Source organism: Pyxicephalus adspersus, chromosome 10 (assembly GCF_032062135.1).
Source record: "Pyxicephalus adspersus chromosome 10, UCB_Pads_2.0, whole genome shotgun sequence".
NCBI classification, from domain to species: domain Eukaryota; kingdom Metazoa; phylum Chordata; class Amphibia; order Anura; family Pyxicephalidae; genus Pyxicephalus; species Pyxicephalus adspersus.
Window position 1 is genome coordinate 50978222 of NC_092867.1, and position 22783 is coordinate 51001004.

Here is a 22783-nt window from a genome sequence, read left to right on the forward strand (position 1 = left end):
AAAGTCTGTGCATTGGGAGTTTACACTTTAACTTGGCAGAAGCAAATAGACTGTCAAGCACCCTCACTGGATGGTGTGTGAATTTAGCAGGAAGCCAGCTGACAATAGGTAACAAAGAAGTTAAAGAAAATCTGAAGGTAACGCATCAGATATCAAGATCCACCAAAACAGATTTGGGTTATTAGAAGTCTGTAATTTATTTAATCGTTATTCAAAAGAATTCCACTACTTGCAGTTGCGTTGGACACACTGACATAATGAGAGAAGAGAAAAAGGCATTTAGGCAAAGAAGAACTGCATTTACATTATATTCACAGTATGGAGACCATGTAAGTTCAACCGTGTTTACGTAGCTCAACTTAAACAGTAATAAGTGACCAATAATCATGTGTAACTAAAGTGGGAAGTCAATACAAAAGGCCTAATTTATTAAAGCTCTCCAAGGCTGGAGAAGATACAATTTCATGAGTGAAGCTGAGTGATCCAGCAAACCTAGAATGGATCTGATGCAGGATTGAAAACATTTGCTAGCAAATTACTAGCAAACAATCCATTCCAGGTTTACTTTCACTGATGAAAGTGTATCTTTTCCAGGGTTGTAGAGCTTTAATAAATCAGGCCCAAAGTACCAAGCATAAAAGTAGCCAAAATCAGTAAGGAGAATATTGTCTCTATTCATTTCACCCTATGTACTTCCTCAGGAAAGTACAGAGACTTTGACATAAAAAAATTAGAAAAAACAACAATAAATCTGTATAAATATTTATAGTACACTTGTAAGTAAATTAGGTGTTTACATATGGGTAAATATAGGTAAATTAATTAGGAATATGTATAAAGTAACCGTAAGTTACCAAGTTACCCATACTATTATGGCTCTGCAGGAGGTAACACTGGCAGGATAAGACCATGTATGAGTCAGCAGTTTCTTTTATCTTTTTTGCTTCACTAGTTTGTGAACTTGCATACATAATTTTCTCCCACCATTGATCCACATATTTGGGTTTGTCCTGTTATACTTATTATGGGTTTCAAGTCAGCGTATTTGCAATGAAAGCCCTTTTTCTGCTGATGGATTGATACCTTTCAAGGTATTATTTCCCCCTGACTACTGTGTATGTAATTTATTTAAACTTGCCTTTTCAGCATATTATTGAAATTCTCTGCTGTAATTTTACTAATGTCATGATATATTTTGCTAGGATACTTGCCTGTATTCAAAAAAATTGAGATATAATGTTGTGGAATACATGATGAACATATGTGAGTTAAAATAAATACTTACCTGTTTGTCTGAGTGGTACATTGTGTCATTGTTAGATATTGTTGTCTTTATTGTACCAATGATCCTGAGAAACCAGTTGTGTACTGCAAAACGCGTTGATGCTTTACTGGTCCCCACTGGACACTTGACATTTTCAATCTGTGCAAGATGTAATTCTTGTTTACTTCTCATATGCTTTCACAAATATTGTGGAGTTCCAACTTACCTTTTAGGTTTTTAACTTACCTTTACCCTATTTACCAGATTGTCTATGTATGTTTTAAAATAAAGGTTTTGTGCTTTGTAAAACATTATTAATTTTCTTTTGTGCCTTTGAAAAAGTCCCTAACCTAAGATGTTAAAATACAAGTTTTTATCTCTCTTTTTTGGATGCGCAAAGATAATTTACTGTATTTGAAAGGTATTAAGTAGACATGGGCAATTGTACTCGGATGTGTAAAATTTTTATACATGAATATGATGTAGAATGTGCTTTTCTTTGCATTATTATGTCATTATGATTGCTTGTCAACTAGTTTGGTTTTTTGCCAATGAATTAAGGTACATTGTGGGGAACTGTACCAATTGTTGAATCTTTTCTTCAATTCTTGCTTTGGAAAATAGCGGATTTAACGGGATGTTCTAGAATAAAATATGTTTGGTGTTTACATTGTGTACAACATGAGAACATGGTTAACTGCTGACATGAGTGTGATAGTGATGGCAGCAGGTATGATGATAACGTAGGATAAAGTTTCCTACTAAAAGTTTTAAGAAAAAAGATTATTTTCATAAAAAATTAGAACACAATGTTTAATTTATCAGTCCCTGGTATTGATAACTAAGCTTAAAAAATGATTGCAGAATGGAAATTTCCAGAGTCAATATTTTTTTGTGCTTTTGGGCTGCTGGGGGAGGAACTTTGAAAAAGTCATTTGATTTACAGGAATTTGGGAGAATGTTTAACAGTTTCACTTTTTGTATTGACCAATAAAAGCCTACAGGTTTATCTCTGTCAGTGCTTAAAATGCTTAGTATGTATACATAACCTAGACAAGGACAGACTTTTGGACAATCTTTCTGGACTGAACTTTTTTTCTTTTTTTATTATCTACAATGAAGATACTTATAGGCATTGTTTTTTTTCTAGTATCTACAAGCAATTCACTTTGTTCACCCACTGACAGCCTCAAGAACAAAGCAGAGAATGCAGTAAAGGTCAGCAAAATAACTTTAAAGACTAAAGTAAATTTTTATAACATAATATACTTTATATGCATTTCTGCTTTTCACTTTGGTTTGATTTGTTTGTGTTTTTAACATAGATATGTAAATTAATCTTATTTTTCCTTAAGATACTCTTTACGTGCTTGTGCTTCATCCACATGCTCTCCTAGCCTAAACTATCCATGAAGTATTCTATAAAATTATTTTTATGGTGTTTAACTTTTTTTCTATGTGTACCAGTCTAGCTGCAATGTTTTTTCCAGAAATATATTGTGCAGGAAATACACATTTAAAAAACAAAGGAAAAGTAAAACTTAGTGACTCCCTGCCTAACACATTCACAGTTTTGTACAAGTAAAACATGTGCCTGAGTATACCCAACATGATTAAAATGTGTTTAAATATATGAAAATATGTTTTATAAGTTTAAAAGTGAAAGGCATTTTAATTACAAGATTGCAAAGTTATATACTGTGCTTTTTTAGAACAGAAATGTAAATAGGTGACCCTAATGGATATACAGACACTGGTATAATGTGCTATATGTTTAAAATGATAGCATTTTGTATAACCATTATCACCTAATAGCCACATAAAAGGTAAGGATTTTTTTTGTGTAATACAGCTCCTCAGTGTACCTAAAACCATGAGAACATGCTGCAGCAGATTTATTGGTCTTTTTATTTAAGGAATAGACATAAATCAAAGCAAATACTGTACTTTTTTAATTTGTATATCAAGTAGCGTAACCTAACAAGGTAGGAAAATTATATCAAGAGAAGTCAAAATACAATGCATATCAAGTAAATTGAAATACATTTTGACTATGTGGGCCTGATTTATTAAAGCTCTCCAAGCCTGGAAAGAATACATTTTCATCAGTGAAGCTGGGTAATCCAAAAAACCTGGAAAAGATTTCCTAAAAAGCATTTGCGAATTGTTAGTAAATGTTTTCAATCTTCGACCAGATCCATTTTCTAGGTTTGCTGGATCACCCAGCTTCACTAATGAAAGTGTATCCTCTCCCGCCTTGGAGAAAATCAGGCCCTTTGTGCATCTAAAATCACATATTAACACTGTCTACAAAAACAGAGAGGGCCCAGAAGCAGACCACATGTGTATCTTTACTAATTTAGAACCCTCAACATTGAGGGGTAAATAACAAGAAATGGATCATGTATTCTATAGTTTGTCTCATGTTAAATGTGTTGGTTTTCCTCAGCAATACATCCTTGTGAATAGTAAACCTTTATTTAAATATTTTTACATTTTTTCTGGGGTGTCATTTTGTCCATAAACAAAATGAACAGCCTCTAGCTAGTATAGAACAATTTTTTTTTCTCTCCAAGGAATCCTGAAGGTTTCTATCGGACAAATAATTGCTGGTTTTAAATATCTGAGATACTGTGGCCCCACATGCATTCTGTCCAGCACTTTAGCTTGTAACACAGTTGACCTTTTTTGTCAAGGTTTTTAAATATATAAGATAGCTCAGGAACAACAAATTTAGGGTCTCCTCAGGAAGGTAGCATGGGATCCCTGGAGATATGGAGATTTATTGGCACCAGGTCCTTTACTGAGCACCCCACAAGGGCTGTTTGCAGGCGACAGAGAGAGAGAGACCATGATAAAAGGGGGGCAGAGCTGATGGCAGGCAGGTATAGTCCAAGGTTCAGGCAAATGGTCAGGGGAGGCAGCATGCAAAGCGTAATCCAGGTCCAGGAAAATGGTTACGGTAGGCAAAGCGTAATCTAGGTCAAGAAATACAGTCAGAGCAAAATAGCAAATAGTGTACAAATACTGAATAGCAATGTGAACGGATGAAGTGTGAATGCATGCTGTCAGGCAGCAACAGAGAATTGGTGATGAGCCTGACACTGACAGCTCAGTGAGGGATGACAGGTATGGGACAGTTTGGTGTGGAGCACCCTGGGACTGTTTGACACTGTGGCAGACATTTTTGGCACTTGTTACTTCTGGGGTGGAACTGAGTAAAGAATTCTTTATCCTAGATAAATATGAGTAATAAATAATTCCAAGAACATGGCCTGTACCCAAGAAATTTAGGGAATAAACTCATTAAAAGACTTTTATTGTAAACATTTGGTGGGGACCTTGAAGCAAAATTACTGCACAAACTGTCATCCAGGGAAAACAGTTATCTGAATTAAAATACTTTGAGATGATTATAAAATAATTGCAGAAATTTAAAAAAAAATTAAATCAAATGCTACTGGAAATCAACATCAGGCCACTCCATGACAAGGAAGATTGTTAGTGTGGTAATCAGCAGGTCACCTGGCTTGAAATTGATCTTAAAACCTAAATCTTAAAAATTAAGTTTCTTTGGAACATATTTATGTTTCTTTGGAACAATGAAGGCTAAGTTATTCTGTATATATCACTGTTTGCAGCAGCTTAATAAAGAGAGTCTATACAAATGCAACTAAAAATAGATAAATATGGGCTTGCTCCTAATTTTATGTTATATGGATCAAACATCAATAATTTAATAAAAAAAATGTCAGCAAAAAAAATCCCCCCAAAAAAACAGACTACAATAATTATCTCACTAGTCTGTTTTCACATCCAAAATCACGTCCAATCTTTATATAGTTTTAATTTGATGTTTTTCAAGGAAATGAGGATGAATCAAAACAAATTCAAACAATTCACAATAGATACACAATAAAAGGGCATCCAATGGGGGAGTTCGTTAAACGTGTCAGAAGAAAATATTGTGAATAATTTGTAAAAATACCAGTTATGAAAGCTAAGTTATGAGGATATGAAATTGTGAGCCTTAAGATACTGGATTGGAAATAACCACCTTGAACTGCCCTCAAAGTGGCTTATAACTTACCAATTGAGGTTGTAGGCATCACATAGATATACTTTATTATTTTTCATGACTGCACAATGAAGGTTTAATGGAAGTCAACAGTTCACCTTAATCTGAAACACATATTATCCTTGCCATGATTGATTTCAGGAACTGAATACACTAATTTTTAAACTTGGGCATAATAAAATAGAACACATACCAAATTGTTGAAAGCATGTAGAGTTGGAAGCCTAGGGGAAAAATTTAGATGTGATGTTCAAAAGATTAGAGGCAACTGGTTTTAACCAAAAAAAAATCATTTTATGAAGGAATACAATATGTATTTGGGTCATGTGATCAGCACACATGGACCTAGCTTTAATAAGTCAATGGCAATAAAAACTGTCCAGTTTTACAGATTACACAAGAACTAAAAAAAAAAAGTTGAAAAACACACCTAGTACCTGGAGTTCAACAACATGAAAAATGAGGATGTTACGCTATGGGCAACTGCCAGGGTTACTCCTGACATACAAGAATAAGATAAGGGTGCAAGAACGCGAGACGTAAGCGAGGTAAAACAAGCCAGAGGTCAGGGTAAGCGGCAAGCAGGAGTCAGGAAATCTGTAGCTGGAGATGCAGGCAGGAATAGCAGGAATCTGGAACAGAGCCTAAGGAAACTCTTTGTTCAGGTAACTTCTTGGAGCTGGTGTTGGCAGCAAGGGTGTGTGACACAATTCCCTAGTCTTTTGGGGACCTGTGACAGAAACATATCATGGTCACAAATAAAAATCCATTTGCATGGCGTACATGAGCCACAGGGTCTTAAATTACCCTGTTTTTGTTGAGAATTATCTTTCAATCAAAAATGGCTTCTGACAATCTAATTACGTATTGATGGTGCTTTCCTGTAGACGATTCTAGGTGTGTCTGTCACTAGTTTTCAATTTTTTGGATTACAGTTTAGGAGAGGCCAGTAATGTTTCAGGCAATTTTTTTTTTTTATTTTAGTATGTGAAACTTGCTGGAGGGGAGATTCAACTTCTCAGCACGGCATTCCCTATACAAACCCAAACACAGTTAACTGTATAATACATATATTATTAAAAAGATTCATCTAATTTGTTCCATTACACATGTTAAAACAGAGCTTACATTTCAATAATATCAAAATTTTCTATGACAAATCATGTATGTATATCTACATTAGTATTCATGCATATTTGAATTTTCAGTCCTTGATGCGTATCACCCAAAGGCTTCTTTAGAAGGACATGATATATAATTGGCATCAAGTTTTTTATACTCTCTATGTATTTGGGATCAGGAAAATAGACAAAACACCACAAAACAAAACAAAAAAAAACATTCTTTAGCAATGCCATCCTTATAATTTAATGTCCCCCTAATAAATAAACCTTGCACTTACATTTCCAAAAACCTATTTGTCTTATTCTTGAGACTTTTGTGTTGTATTAAATATCTAAAACATTCATCAAACTTGTTTGTAGGGATAAGCGAGTGAAATTTTTAATTTCAATCTCGCGGCGAATCGGGCCTTTCTCGCTTAAAGAACATGTAAGCAAGAGCGGCCTTGTGATTCAGGACACAGGGTAGTGTTCCCACTGAACTCAGATGATCTCTCAATGGAGAGTCTCCATTGAGAGTTCATCTGGAGTTTGCCTGCAGTCACAGCTGATTGGAATCACCCGCTTGCCTCCAATCAGCTGTGACCGCAGGTTCCCACTCTTCCCTGGGCTGTAGTTATCAATGATAAGTACAGCACAGAGAGCGTGGGAACCTGCACTTCAATGGAATTTGCAAAATGGGTTCGCTGAACCATCGGATGTTTGGGGAAATGTTTGCAAGAATGTCAAAGGCATTCTCGCTCATTCCTACTTGTTTGCTCCTAATTAGGGATGTGAATCCAGTGACCCCATTTTGATCACCACTATGAATTATCACCACTAATTTCTATGACCCAACTTTAGGGGACTTTCACCACAGTGATCAAAACCAAAACAAAAAAGACCCTAGTGTCAACTTCATTTCCATGAAATCCAATATAGCATAGGGTCAGAATGTTAACAGGCTGTGAATAATAACAAGTGACATTATCTAATCCACATTCTTGGTTTAGGAAAACAACATAAAAAAGACAACAAAACAGTGCATAAAAAAAAAACATTCATTTACATTTATCTATCTCAAAATAATGATTATTTCTTTTGTGGATAAAACTCTCTTTCATTTAACATTTCAATCCCTAAATATTTTATCAATTTCCAAGGACAAAATCTATCCAATCATAATCAACTCCAACATGTTTTAACTACCCATTAACTCCATTATATGTGCTTGTTATTTCAGTATGGTCAGAAGAATACTCTACAGCAGAATACAATATGGTCAGCAGAATAGTAATTAATCTAATGATATTGGTAGTTTCTGAGTCTTTTCTAGTAAATAACACTGGTCAACAAACATTTTCTTGCCAAACAGATTAAAGTTATTTTAGGTTAAGTTTCATGCACAATTTCCAAATATGGTATTGATTTTGCTATATTGGCTTTAGTTTTTGAAATATTGACCTTATTGATAACTTCATAGAAAACTAATGAAACATGAAAATTAAACAAAATAAACTAGATATGCCTACGTATACAAAATTATATTTTTGAAATACTTAATGTCAATCTATTCTATATTCGGTATATTTTCAGAACTAATCTCAAAGAAGTCACTGAAAAATATTGTTTGTATGATTTCCTTTTATGCTGATGATCAGGACAATAAAATTGAAGGCTCCAGCAATAGTCTGCCATCATGTATCTATCCCATCTGCCCTGATACCTTTTTTCCATCACCTTCATATATTGATGGAACCCCTTCCATCACACCCACCTTATTGATAACTTCATAGAAAACTAATGAAACATGAAAATTAAACAAAATAAACTAGATATGCCTACGTATACAAAATTATATTTTTGAAATACTTAATGTCAATCTATTCTATATTCGGTATATTTTCAGAACTAATCTCAAAGAAGTCACTGAAAAATATTGTTTGTATGATTTCCTTTTATGCTGATGATCAGGACAATAACATTGAAGGCTCCAGCAATAGTCTGCCATCATGTATCTATCCCATCTGCCCTGATACCTTTTTTCCATCACCTTCATATATTGATGGAACCCCTTCCATCACACCCACATTTTTACAGTTTAAGAGCAAGTTTTGTACCAGTTCTTCATGATTTTGTGCCTTATGGTTACCCAAGTAGTTCTTGACAGCCATGACATGGCTGTGCCAGGCAGAACCTTCAGTATCAGTCACGTAACTTCTGAAATTTGAATCTTTTTTCAGTTTCAAAATCTGGGGTCCATCAAAGATTTCTGCTTTAAATTTTTCAGTACTCAATCAAGGGAAGAATCTACAAATGTATTTAAAGCAATCACCGTCCCTGTTCAGAGCTCTAACAAATTGCTTCATTAATCCCAACTTTATGTGTAGTGGAGGGAGAATGATTTTTTCTTTGTCAACATCATGGCCTGGTAATGATGTTCATTGCACCTTTTTTCATGTTTTCCCTTGGAGGCCATGTCACTTTTTTCCAGTGATCCAGCTTTGCTATACTATCCCACAAGCAGATGAAACATACTTTGTGTATCCACCTTGCTGTCCAAGTAGGATGTTCACCATTTTTAAATCAACACATATGGACCATTGGTGGTCATGATAGCAAAGCTTTTGTAAGACCATTTGGATATTTTCATATTCTTCTTTAAGTTTTGTTGAGTGACCAATTGCAATTAATGCATAGCAGTTGCCATTATGCAGTAAAACAGATTTCAAACTTGGAGTGGAAATATCTATGAAAAGCCGCCAGTCTTCTGCTTGGTATTCTGGTACTCCCATATGGGCTAGTAGTCCAGGGATGTTACAACAGTACACAAAGTCTCCATCTTCACTGAAATAAGGGAATGTCACCTATCTTGTCCTATAAACTGTTATTTTAACTTCCAGTCTTAGTTCTTTTCTTTTGGCCTGGATGCTAAAAGTTCAGATGCTTGTTTTGACAAACTTAGGTCATGTATTAAATCATTGAGGTCTTCTTGGGAGAACTGCTGGTTTGATGAAACACTTCCTCCATATTTACTTCCACACTCCAAACCCTGTATATCCTCCATGTCGGATACAGGAATATCAGGGAGTGTACTGAACACTGGCATGGGAACATCAGCACCATGCGGCACAGATCCTCTTGCCGATTCCAAATCCGGGTACTCCCACTTGTTTTTTTTGTAATGATTTAAACCTTTTACATTCACAGCACAAAAATAACAATCATTATGATGATGTTTGGGCTCTCCCCATACCAAATTTCAAACTTTTCCATTTTCCACTGACGTGGACACTCACACAAGTTTTGCATACCATATGGGGAGCCCAATACTTATCTTGGTCCCCCAGTTTAATACCAAAATATGCAAGATATGCTTGTTACACAAAATCTATAATGCTTCTTTTCTTTTTTGCTGATAATATTTACCACAAATGTAGCAAAATACATTAGGGTCATTTAAATAACTTCTTCTTGAAGAGATCATATTTCTGTAAAAAAGAAAATGTATGAATAAAAAGAAGGCAAATGAAAGTTTCATGAAAATAATGCTACATTTAATATAGAAAATGCAAAACATCAGTGTAAATAAAGATTGATAATAATATGCTGTGTTAACATTTGTTGTTGGTAAGATCGTCTATTCCGATTCCTGTATCACAAGAACTAGAGCCAATTCAATGAAAATGTCATTTCTGGATTCAGCAGACCTGAAATACACTAAATATATTAAAACATTCTTGGCAAATGAAAAAAAAAATCAAAAATATTTTTTGTTGAGCTATGTAATTGATAGAAGAGTCATATAATATAATATAAAAGGATTAAGAAAATAATAACATAGCCTAATTACTTGGTTGCACATAATAAAATTAAAAAATATGCTGTTGAGGCAGGGAATGCCTCAAACTTTGCTTATATTGTGTGCAGAATGCAACCATATCAGGTTAACAATTCAATAAAACTTATGTCATTTCTGGATTCAGCAGACCTGAAATACACTAAATATTATTATTATTATTATATTATAATTGAAAAATCCTTGGCAAGTGAAATTTTTGTTGTTGTTGTTGTTGAGCTATGTAACCGATCTTTTCGTCTCCTTAGCCTTATGGTAGGCTTTTTTAAACAGTTTTTTGATAAACCCCCTATTTATCAATTGTTGTAATAGCTTTGCTTGTCTTGATCATTAGTGCAATTTCTACAGATCAGATCAGATATTGATATAGGTATTGTGAATATGGGATACGAATAAGTGGGAGGGGATGAGCACTAGAGGCGGATAATATGGTGTTCTTAGCAGTTGTATTTTGAAAGAGGGTTGAGGCAAGAGTGTTGTCTGTTTGTTTATAAATCTCAACATCAAAAAAAGGAGATTTTTTAGAAACTGAATTCCATAGTGAATTTTAGGTTGAATGAATTAGTCTGAAGATGGGATAAAAAACTATGTAGAAGGTCCTCTGAACCAGTCCAAACCAGGAAGACATCATAGATGTATTTTTTCTATAGGAGGATATGGTCCAGATATAGCGAGGTAGCGAGGTATAAGAGGTTTCAATCCCATTGCAACCCCCTGGGTTTGTAAATATAGTTGCTCATTAAAGGTAAAGAGATTTTTACTGAGAACAAAGTAAAGTAAATTCAGAATGAAATTGATAAGCTGAAAAACTGATAAGCTGACAGTATCAAATTATAGTATTTTTTAATTAAATTTGTTGGATAACTTCTATCTTAAATGACAGTACCATTCAGGATTACTTAAAATCTTTTCAGACATTTTTTACAATACATTTTTATTAAGATTTTACAAGGAAAAGTGTACAAAAGCAATTCTTGCATTCCAACTTTGCATTCTAATGAAAATAATAACGACATTTAACATCAAGGACAAGATTCAATAATATGCAAATATTGTAACAAATCACGGATCCAGTCGTGGTGGGGAAAATAAAAGAAAAACAAGTAGAGCAAACAACTACCCTCTATCAGGATCGTCCATAAATGTCCAGTGTGGAGGTACATTACTGCTTCATAAAAGATGAATTTTGTCCACAACTAGAAAACATTAGTTTACCCCCAATGATTTATTTAGAAGGGGAAGTTATCCCCTTACACAGACCAAGTTTCTCCCATTTAATTTAAAGGATTGGCCATTTCTAGTATCCCTGAGTGCACAAAGGAATGCTTCTAAGTTTGATTTACTAACATAAAGGAAGAAAAGGAAAGAGGAAAAAGAATAGGAAGAGAGAAAGAAAAAAAAGAAGAACCCATAAGAGGGTAGGGACGGGGGAGGGGGATTGTTGGGTAAACAAGTCATCTCACATCATGATGAGCATGTAGCCGCATATATCCACTAACGTATATGTAATTTGGTATACATGTGTCCAGTACCTACGTAACTTGGGGCATTCCTACCAGATATGATAAAGAGTGCCAGGTGAGTTACAACCACAAAACCAACAATGGCTTTGATCCCGTTTTATCTTAGCTAGTCGCACTGGAACCATGTACCAACACATCAGCAGCTTGTAGTTCACTTCAACTGGCGAAATGTTGATACTGTACCGTGGGCTGCAGTATTCCACACCGGTTTCCATTCCTCCTGTTTCAAAGACACCATCAAATCTCCCTCCCAGCGACTGACATAGGGCAGTGGTGCATAAGTGCGGTTGCGCACCATGGTATCATATAGTGTTGAAACCACCCCTTTTGCCTGAGGATCGTGGGCACACAGGCGCTCAAAGGCCGGGAGGGTACCTATAGAAGGGAACATTTTCAGACGAGTACGTAAAAATGGGTAATTTGCAATAGTTGAAAAGACTCTGCAACTGGAATCTGATAATTTTCGCATAACGCACTTACGTTGAGGTTACCCAAAGGGTCTGGAAATTGTAAAATTCAATAGAGGCCATGCTCTATCCACCATTGAAACCTTTGCCTGTGTTCCAGACCTGGTGGGAACAAAGGGTTTTCAATTATAGTGGGGAATGTTTAGATTCAAGACCTCCCAGGCACGTTGCCGATTCCCAAATCTGAAATAAATGCCTGAGTAACGGATTAGCTATAGTGGGACGTGCTCGGGAAGGGATCCACAATATAGTTTCAATCAAGACCGGAGTAATTTCCATGGCTTCAGTGGAAACACAATGCAGGGGCTCACTTCTAACATGGTATGCTGCGAGAGGTGCAATCTGAGCTGCTGCTTAGTAGGATGGAAGATGGGGTACCGATAAGCCTCCCACCTGACGTGGTTGGTAAAGAGTTTGCCAAGGGATGCGAAGCCTGTGTGAGCTCCAAATAAAAAAACGCATTCTCTTCTGCAAAACCTTGAGAGTGGGAGCAGGAAATTTAACCGGTAGCACCCGCATAGGGTATAATAGCTTGGGCAGCCAGGTCATTTTTATCAACGCAATGTGTCAGAGCCAGGATATTTGGTAATTTTTCTAGGTTTCCAGCAAGGAAATCAGATGGCAGACCATCTCTGGGTAGTTGGCGGTGTACATAGATTCATAGGAGGATGTGACATACACTCCCAAGTATCGGAAACTGCTTTCTCCCCACAGGAATGGGACATAGGCTTGAAGTGTACCGTAGCAGTGGGCAGGGTGATATTTAGCGCTTTGCGTTTGTGGAAATTAAGTTGCAAACCAGAAAATTTCTGAAAGTTTTGTAGAAGGGACAGTAGGTTAGGCAAAGACACCAGAGGGTTTGAAAGGCATACCAGCACATCATCAGCGAAGAGGCTTAGTTTATGTGATGTGTTCCCTATCTCAATGCCTGAGATATCTGGGTGATATCTGATTGTCTGTAGCCTCTGCCTATGGGGAAGTACGGTGACCCATATCCCATATATTGTATGAAGGCTTTGGGAGATTTATATAGTGCCGAGTCCCAACTACGAAAGTGTGGACAGAAACTCTCAAGGAGATGTGTGAGATAAGGCCAAAGGACAAACTCAAAGGCCTTCTTTATGTCTAGGCTAAGGAGGAAAACAGGCAACTTTTTAGTGCGAGCCTGATGAATAAGATGAAGGATCCGATGAATGTTGTTGCCCGCTTGCCTTTTTTGTATAAATCCCGTCTGGTCCAAGCATATCACCCATCATCTTTATTAGGACAGGCCACCAAAACAGAAGCCAACAATTTTACATCCAAGTTTAATAATGAAAGAATACATATCGCCGCTTCCAGTGCACTGTCGCCCAAGGCACCACCTTTCAGAACATAAGGTGGGGCACCAAATCAGTAGCAAACTTTTTATAGTATGAGGCCAAAAAGCCATCAGGGCCCAGGCATATGTTGCTTTTGAGAGATTTGATAGCCTGCAGGATTTCTGTCTGTTTTATTGGAGCTCCATAAGTTCCACCAACACTGTGGGAAGTGCAGGTAGGGTTAACTTATCAAGGAAACTATGCATTCCCCTTCATTGGCAGAGGCTTGTATAGGACTCTTAGGTGTTTATGAAATTACTGCAAGATAGGTACTGGGTTACTCGTGAGTCATTTACCCTAGGGCAGTGTTTTTCAACCGGTGTTCCGCGGCACACTAGTGTGCCTTGAGAGATCTTCGGGTGTACCGTGGGAAATTATCCAATTTCAGTTAATTGGTCCCAAAATGATTTATTTACTGCAAAAAATTTGTCTTCATTTGTCTATACCAGCGATGTATAGTGATAGGCAGAACCAAAAAAAACTCTTCCACTAGATGGCAGCAGGTAGCTAATTTACGTGTCTGACTTTTTGGTGGTGTTCCGTGGGATTTTTCTAATTGTAAAATATGTGCGGCGACTAAGAAAGGTTGGGAAACACTGCCCTAGGGGAGTAAGGCGTAAAATAGTGATTAGGCAAATGCAACCGTCTCGCTAACTTTGTATGACATTGTTGCTATACAGGTAAAATTTATTTTTGGACCAACATATTTGTTTTTCTGCCAAAGATACAGTGCATAGATTGAACTGTGTTCAGACTGATTTTAAACGTCTGCCTATTCTTCTTGTGGGAGTAGCCACAGGAGTATGGTTGAGTGCTAGTAGAGAGAGTGAGAGGAGAGTGTGGCCTGTTTTTTTTTTTTTTTTTTTTTACACATTTCTGGATTGCTAAGGAGGGAATCATTTAGTGACCATTTAAAAAAATTTGGTTCAGATAATAGGGAAGAAAAAGTTGCCATGACTGCATCATGAACAGACCATGATATTGCCAGTATCTTGCACTGAGTAGTGAGTGGGAAAATTGTGGTGGAAACAAAAATATGGTGAATGTGTGACAATTGTTGATGCGGGTGTGAAAAATGAGTGTAATCTAATTTTGAGGGGTGCATTGCGTAGTGGGGCTTTGCAAACTTTTTTTTATCTAACCATGGTATTAAAGTTGCATTGGTATCTCTACTCATGATTAGGCCCCCCCTGCATACACTTCTAAACTAATTGCAGCAAATTGATAAAAAAGGCATTTTGGTTATCATTCAGGTTATGATAGCCAACTAAGGTCACCTTGGCCTCATTCAAATCACCCACTTGAACTAAGTAGCGCTCTTCAGGGTGTGCTATTTGTTTATCCAATGTAAAGGTCACCGGCTTACGAAATCCTATGAATGCCCCTCTCTGCTTAGTAGGAGCATTAGCCATATATACCGCCTGATAGGAGCTGTGGAACTATCTGGGACAGGAGGAGAAGATATTTCCTCCTTTATCTGCTTGTTTTATATTAATAGATTTGTTCATTCTTAAAGATATTAAAGCTTGGGATAAAAGTTTATGGAGATTGCTTTGTACTTTGGATTTAGATTTATTTTCTAATTCCTGATCATCCCTGGACACTTGTGGCGGAAATATGAGGGTTGTTATGGAAGTATGGAAATTGATTGGATTTCTTACGAACAGAAGAAAAGGAAAAGAAGTGGGGATCAGTAAGGTCATCTGAAGGATCATTGGAGAAGAGATCAGCCTTCTCTAAGACCCCTTCATTTCCTCCAAGCATATGTATTGTATGAATCACAATGGCTCAAAATTGAGATGATTAGGAAACAGTTGGGTCAAATTAAGGTTGACAAAGCACCAGGACCCCATGGATTACATCCCTGTGTCCTTAAAGTGATAATCAGCATGGCTTCAAAAAAGACTGAAGTTGTCAAACAAATTTACTCTCTTTTTATGAGGAAGTTAATAAACAGGTAGACAGTGGAATAGCAGTTGATATAGTGTACTTGGACTTTGCTAAAGCATTTGACACAGTACCCCACAGACGCAAGTTAGGGTCAATAGGTTTGGAAAAGTCAATCCATAAATGGATAGAGAACTGGCTTAAAAGCCGCATCCAGAGAGTAGTAATTAATGATTCTTACTCTGAAAGGTCTAAGGTTATTAGTGGTGTACCCCAGGGTTCAGTGTTGGTACTGTTTAACATCTTTATAAATTATATAGAGTTTGGGATTAAAAGTACCATTTCTGTGTTTGCAGATGACACCAAACTATGTAATGGAATTAAGTCCATACAGGATGTCTATAATCTACAAGCAGACCTGGATGTACTGTTTGATTGGGCATCCAAGTGGCAAATTACATTTAATATAGATAAATGTAAAGTGATGCACTTGGGGGCTAACAACATGCATGCGTCATACTGTTCAGAGGAAATACATTTGGAGGAGTCAGAAATAAAAAAGTATCTGGGGGTTCTGGTAGATCATAGACTTAGTAACAGCATGCAATGCCAAGCTGCAATATCTAAAGCTAGTAAAGTATTTTCTTGTATTAAAAGGAATAGACTGCAGAGATGAAGACATAATCCTGCCCCTGTACAAAGCATTGGTCAGACCACATCTGGAATATGCAGTTCGGTTTTGGGCACCAGTTCATAAAAATGACATTGTGAAATTGGAGAGAATGCAGAGAAGGGCAACTAAACTAATAAAAGGAATGGAGGAGCTCAGCTATGAGAGATTAGCTAAACTGAATCTTTTCTCCCTTGAGAAGAGATGTTTAAGGGGGAATATGATCACCCTGTATAAATATAGAAATGGTTTTTGTAGAGATCTCCCAATTATAGAGAACTTCCCAATTATTCACTTTGAGATCAATACAAAGGACAAGAGGGCACTTTTTGCGTCTGGAGGAAAAGAAGTTTAACCCCCCTAGCAATAATTCCGAGTGTGACTCAGGGTGGAATCCACTTGCAAAAAGTGGTAACCCCAAATCAGATTCGGGGTAATTTTAGAAGCCCCTCTTACCTGTACCCTGCGCTCCAGCAGCGATCAGACAATTCTGCTGTGATGCTGGGGCATCTGTCTGTCGGGGGGTGTTGCGCCTATTATCAGTTAGATGCGATGCACCATGCAGGACTTCTGCATAGTGCATCACATCTAACTGGTAATGCGATCAGCAATAGTAAAATCTGGGGGTGATGCCAGAGGCGATTTCCCGCTGGCATCACCCCTGGAATTTACTATAGCTGCTCGCATCACCCGGAGGATGTGACGCTCGCGTGAGAAGGGCGGGGACATCCCCATCCCATCACAAGGCAAGATGTGGCATCTTCCGGGTGATGTGGTGGAGTGATGGATTGTGGGGGCGGGAAATTAGTGATTTTACCTCATGAATTTACCTCTAATGGTGGCCTCATGGGCTTCCCATACATACACAGCAGACATATTTTCAAAAATCTTCAAAAACGATTTGCAAATCCCTAGCAATCTCAGCTTCCATTTCTCTATCTTGTAAAACAGAATCATTCAGTCGCCACCTAGATGGAGGAGAAGTAGGGGAACCTAAAAGCATTGAAATTTTTACTGCAGCGTGATCGGATATAGTGTGAGTAGTTATCTCTATACTTCCCAGCCTATCAAGATGAAAATGGTCAACAAAGACCCTATCCATACGGGAATAAAAATCATGTACTGAGGAGTAAAAAGTAAAATCCTTATCCAGATGTGGAATCCACCACACATCTTTCAGTTGCATATTATGTAATAATTTTTTAAAGTTACGAAGCTGTCTAAATGGGAGGTAAGATTTACCTGAAGAGGTATCCAGTAAAGGTTCCAAAATTAGGTTAAAATCTCCTGCCAACACCAAAAGCCCCTTGTGAAACCTACGCAATTTATGCAAGGTATAAAGGAGGAACTGCATCTGGTTCTTAATAGGACAATAGATATTAGCAAAAGTACATACTTGGTCAAACAGTTTCCCTTTAAGAAATAGAAACCTTCCAGCTGAATCAATTAACTCAAACTGGATACCTCTGCGGAAACCAATAGCAACCCCCCCTTATCTCCCCGACTGTGAAAAGCCATAAAACCACTGAGGATAGTGTCTAGAAAACAATCTAACATGAGAGTAAAATGGGAGATGTGTTTCCTGGAGAAAATAATATCTCCCGGAAGGGAATAAAGTTCTTAAAGAACTTGGTGCCTCTTAGTGACTGTAAACCTTTCACATTATAAGAAATCAAGGTTAAAAAATCATTACCCACGATAAAAAAAAGATACAATCATGAATTAACTTCTGTGCATTCTGTGATATTATTATGACATTGATCTTAACGAAAACATCACTAGACAAAACATTTAACATACCATAATTTCCAAAAGGAACCAAAAGCACAATCAATTTTATACTGTTCATAATGCTCCAATAGGAGGATATCCTGCAAAACCAAGTATAGCCCTAAAAAGACCCTCAGCAATGGAGCTTGAGGAGACATGACTAAACTTTTAGTCATTTAGTGGTACGTTTAGTTAAGACGTTTGTCCACTATTAACAATAGCAAACAAAAAAGTACTACAATATACATCCCTCTCCGTCCCCAAAAAAAGTACCAAACATATAAAACCCAAATTATATTGGAAAATATTCTGACCCATAAATAACATTTCATATTGTAAAAACACAAATATATTAAAAAAAAATAAAGAAAAGGTAAATACAATACAGCCTTCATCTCCTAAAAGTTCTAAGGATCTTTACGGAGGAGCAGTAGTAATTGGCGCTAAAGATTGATGGGATCTCCTGGGGATTTAATGGGGTTCATGTTGTGACATACTATGCCCCCTACAATCATCTTCCTGCCATCATGAGAGATAAGGCTTTTGTATTCCCAAATTATCACAAAATGAATCAAGTTCCCCTGAAAAGTGCATTATAGAGGAACGACCGTCCCTTTTAGCAAGCAGGGAAACCCCATCTGAATTGTATACCAGCCTCACGAAGTGTAGCCATGAGGGGGCGTAACACCCTGCGCCTATCAAGTGTAGCTTTAGCCAAATCTGGATAGATAATGATGGATGCCTCATCAAATTCTAGGTAGAGGATACTTTATGCTTCTCCTGTATTGCTGCTTTATGCGAGAAGTATTGTAAACGACAAATAATGTCCAGGCATGAATCAGGTGCAGCAGCTTTTGCTCTAGGTACTCTGCATATTCTATCAAATCGAAGCGGAGCAGTAGATGAAAAGCCCATAATCTGATTAAATATGCCCCTCACTGTAGTTTCCAACTGATAAAATCCTATAGCTTCAGGTAAACCTCCTATCCTGAAAATATTCCTCCTGCCCCAGTTTTCAGCATCTTCTAACTGGTACAATGAACCTTTACTCACCTTTGCTCAGCATCTTGAATATCTTTTAAGGCCTGTTTTTGAGAGTCCAGCCTATTTTCCACCTCTTCCACCCTGGCGAGGGTGTGGGTAAGGTCAGTGCGCAGAGAGGATCATATTCTGCCAAAGATCCAGGTGAAGACAAGTCCAGGTCCAGCTGATTCACAGGGGCAGGAGACTCAGACCGCATGTCTCAGGAGCTCTGTAATAAGTTGTTGCACGGGCCGTGAGCTGAAATAGAGGGGGGGGGACAATATTGTATTACCTGCCGTAGGCTTACAATAAGGGTTTAACACCATCGTATAGTTTTCATCTACCAAAATTTTAGTATCTAAAAAGGAAACTTTCAAAGCCTTTTCGGTACCGTTTCAAATGATGAAGACATCATCTTTGTACCTTTGCCACAATAATATGTGGTGGAGGTACATACAGAGGGCATCGTCTGAAAAAAAGTTTTTTTCCCACCCTCCTAGGTACAGGTTGGCGTAAGTTAGTGCACATCGCATCCCCATCCCCATCACCACACCCTGCACCTGGAGAAATGTGGTAGCATTAAATGTAAAGACATTTCAATTCAATATTTATGAAAGGAGATATGGTACAAACTCAATTTCTGCAATGCTTGACTAGTTTCTATTAGGAACATACAAATAACTTACCAAGTTAGGTGGGATACTCAATCTATCAATCCATTGCTTTTACCAAACTCCGGAGTGTTCCCTAAATAGGAGAGCAATGCATATACAAAATGTCTTAGATACTCATCTAGGAACTGACTAGCATTGAATGATATTCTATTGATACTAGATACTATGGGTCGCCCTGGCAGGTTCCCTAAAGCCTTTTGTATTTTTTGGAGGGCATAGAATGTCGGCTTCTAACCCTCCCAAGGGAATATTTGGTATAAACTAAATTCCATTTATAGACGGCCTGATTCAAAGGCGTTTTTATTCCAAGAATATTTGTTTGCCTTCATGGAAAGCACCTTATTGTTTAATTTATTGTTTAATTTAAGTTCTAATTGGTGGTATTTCATAAGAATGTGCATTAGTTGTCTAGTACAGGCTTGTAATGTCTCCGCATTCCACCTTTATTTTGTCCACATTTTTGACATTGGGAAACATCTGAATACAGATTCTTGATGGGTTGTAGTTAGTCTGTATGTACTTGTCAAAATATTACAGTTCTGTAAAGTTTTAAGTTTGAAAAAAGGTATCTCACATCTGAATCAATCTTGGTTTGACTAGAAAAGATGTCATGCAATTCTCCCAAAGGGGATTCATATTTAGGAAAAATAATAAATATGGGGGCTAATATAGAAAGAGAGGGGTACTTCTATCCGCATTTCTATGAACATATATAAAATGAAGGAGCCCCTAAATATTCAACAGCAAGAAGAAAAGCTATGTCCCCAAAATGTTTACATGGAAAAGATTTGTTTTTTAAATTGTAATTTTTATTAATTTTTGAATAAAAACATTAGAAAACCAAAACAATATAAAAATACAGTGGTACCATGGTACAAGTCCTTAATCTGTTCCAGGTCCTTGGAATTATACCAAACAGGACTTATACCAAACAAATTTTTCCCATAAGAAATAAAAAAGAAAATGATTAATCCGTTCCCATGAATATTGTTATTGGCATAATATACATTGATGGGGCTGTAAGAAAAAATTAAAACACTGCTTAATACTAAAATACATAAATGCAAAAGAAATTAGATGAAATAAATGAAAATTTAACCTCACTTTACCTTGCTGAGAAGAGTCAAATGCCCACTAGGATGGTGCTGAGAAGGGAGGGGGAGGAGATGTTATGTAATTCACAGAGAGTTATAGCGCGGTTTGTTCACTGAATGGTAGCAACTGGCGTACTGATGCTTGTGGGTAGTTGTGGCTTTGTCTCGAGAGAGGTAAATAAGGGTAGTGCGTGGTGTTATGAGTCATTTTGACCCATAAAAGTTCTAGCAAAAAGGTTGTATACCAAGCAAAGGTTATATACCAAGCAAAATTTTTTGGTGTCCAAACAGGTGTTATACCAAATTGGACTTATTCCAAAGCGGACTTATACCAAAGTACCACTGTATATCAAAACATTAAGAAAAACATCTCAATAATTTTCATATAACTATTACAAAAGCAGACCTTTCCAGATTGTCAAATTTGTCATGTCAACATACGTGAATAATAAACATCCCATGCTTCCCATGTACGTTCAAATTTGTGTATCTGGTTCCTAAGTAAGGCTGTAAGGTATTCCATGAGACGAACATCTTGAATTTGGGAATTTTTGGGAGGTAGACTTCCATCTGGAGGAAATAAGTCTGGAGGCTGCTACTAAAATATGTGAGAGCAATTTACTAAGGCCTTTAGGCACACCAGACAGCGTAAGACCAAGCAGTTGTGTGATCATGTCTAGTTGTATATGTTGGTGGGAGACATCCTGAAGTAGTTGATTGCCAAAAATATGTTCCGATGTTCCCCTATGTGCATTATAGCACCAACAGGTGGATTCAGTTCCCGGAAAGAGTCGATGAAGGACCACTAGGGTATGGTACCAATGAAATATAATTTTGTACAGATTTTTATAGATCGTGCATATAGAACTTTTGTGAGCAGCACCCCAAATTTCCTCCCAAGTCTCCGGGTCCAATTTTCTCCCCAGTATCCTCTCCTATGTCAACATATACGAAAATGTATCTATTGGCCAATGATTGACACCATGTAACAGTTTTTGGGGTGTGGGCCAGCACTACACAGCTTCTCAAATGGAGTAGGGCTAGGGAACCTGGAGGATGAGCACAGCGAAGTCACATAATGGCGTATTTGAAGATATGCATAAAATGAAGTATGAGGCAACTTATACTTTTCCCTGAGTTCTGAAAAGGACAGTAATCTGAGATCCACCAGATGTAATATATTCCAGAGGTGAAACAATGCTCCCCCTCTCCAGGGCCCCAACATCCCCAGAGAAAGGCTATCCGGCATCTAGGGCGTCAGTATGAACAAAGTCATCACTGATGCTTTAAAAGTAGGGTTAAATTTAGCGTGACATGATCTACAGATCTGTCTAGTAAAAATCAGGTGAAAGCAAGTCATAGGACGATAAGAGAAGAGAGGAGCTTCACAACATAACATTAGTGTGGGTTGGGTTAATACAGAGTTGCTCTCTTTCCCTCAGGACAGTATAAGCGTGTAGGGATGACCAGGAGGGAATACACTGCAATGGTGTTGCCAGGTAATATTTACATAAATCCAGGGCCCTAGGATCACAGACCACCCGTAGGGCCAGTCTGTGCCTTTTGTAGGCCCAAATGAAAAAGAAAAAATCCATTTGGAACTTTCTTAAAGTGCATGTTGGTACAGTAAACAGAATTGTTTCAAATAAGTAAAGAAGCTTTGGGAGGAGCATTATTTTGAGTTCCCTAATCACTGGAGGGAAATTCTCCCCGTATAATAGGGTATATGACAAGGTGATCTGTACTCTTAAGTACCGTATTCTCCTGCAAGCTAAAAGGGTATCTCTCCTGAAGGGAGTTAAGTAGTAAAGGCGGTACAAATAGGAGTAGGGTCTCGGTTTTCTTGGAGTTAATCTTATATCGAGTAACTTCTCCAAATGTTCAGAGTTCCCTTCATAAATTGGGAAGTGTGACAAGAGGATTTGTCAAAGTGAGAAGGATGTCATCTGCATATAGTGAGATCCTAAATGGGCGTCCCCTTAACTGTACCCCCTGTATATCAGGATTTGAGCA

At 37.3% G+C, this 22783-nt stretch overlaps 1 protein-coding gene across 1 annotated transcript in view; it reads left to right on the plus strand.

The window, feature by feature from the left end:
* The first annotated feature begins 2296 nt into the window (after positions 1–2296).
* SERPING1 (serpin family G member 1) overlaps positions 2297–22783 on the plus strand; it is a 97724-nt gene continuing 77237 nt past the window's right edge. Inside the window, exon 1 of the mRNA XM_072424959.1 lies at positions 2297–2482. Within this exon, the coding sequence (XP_072281060.1) occupies positions 2381–2482 (102 nt within the window). The 5' untranslated portion in view covers positions 2297–2380. The remainder of the gene's footprint in view (positions 2483–22783) is intronic.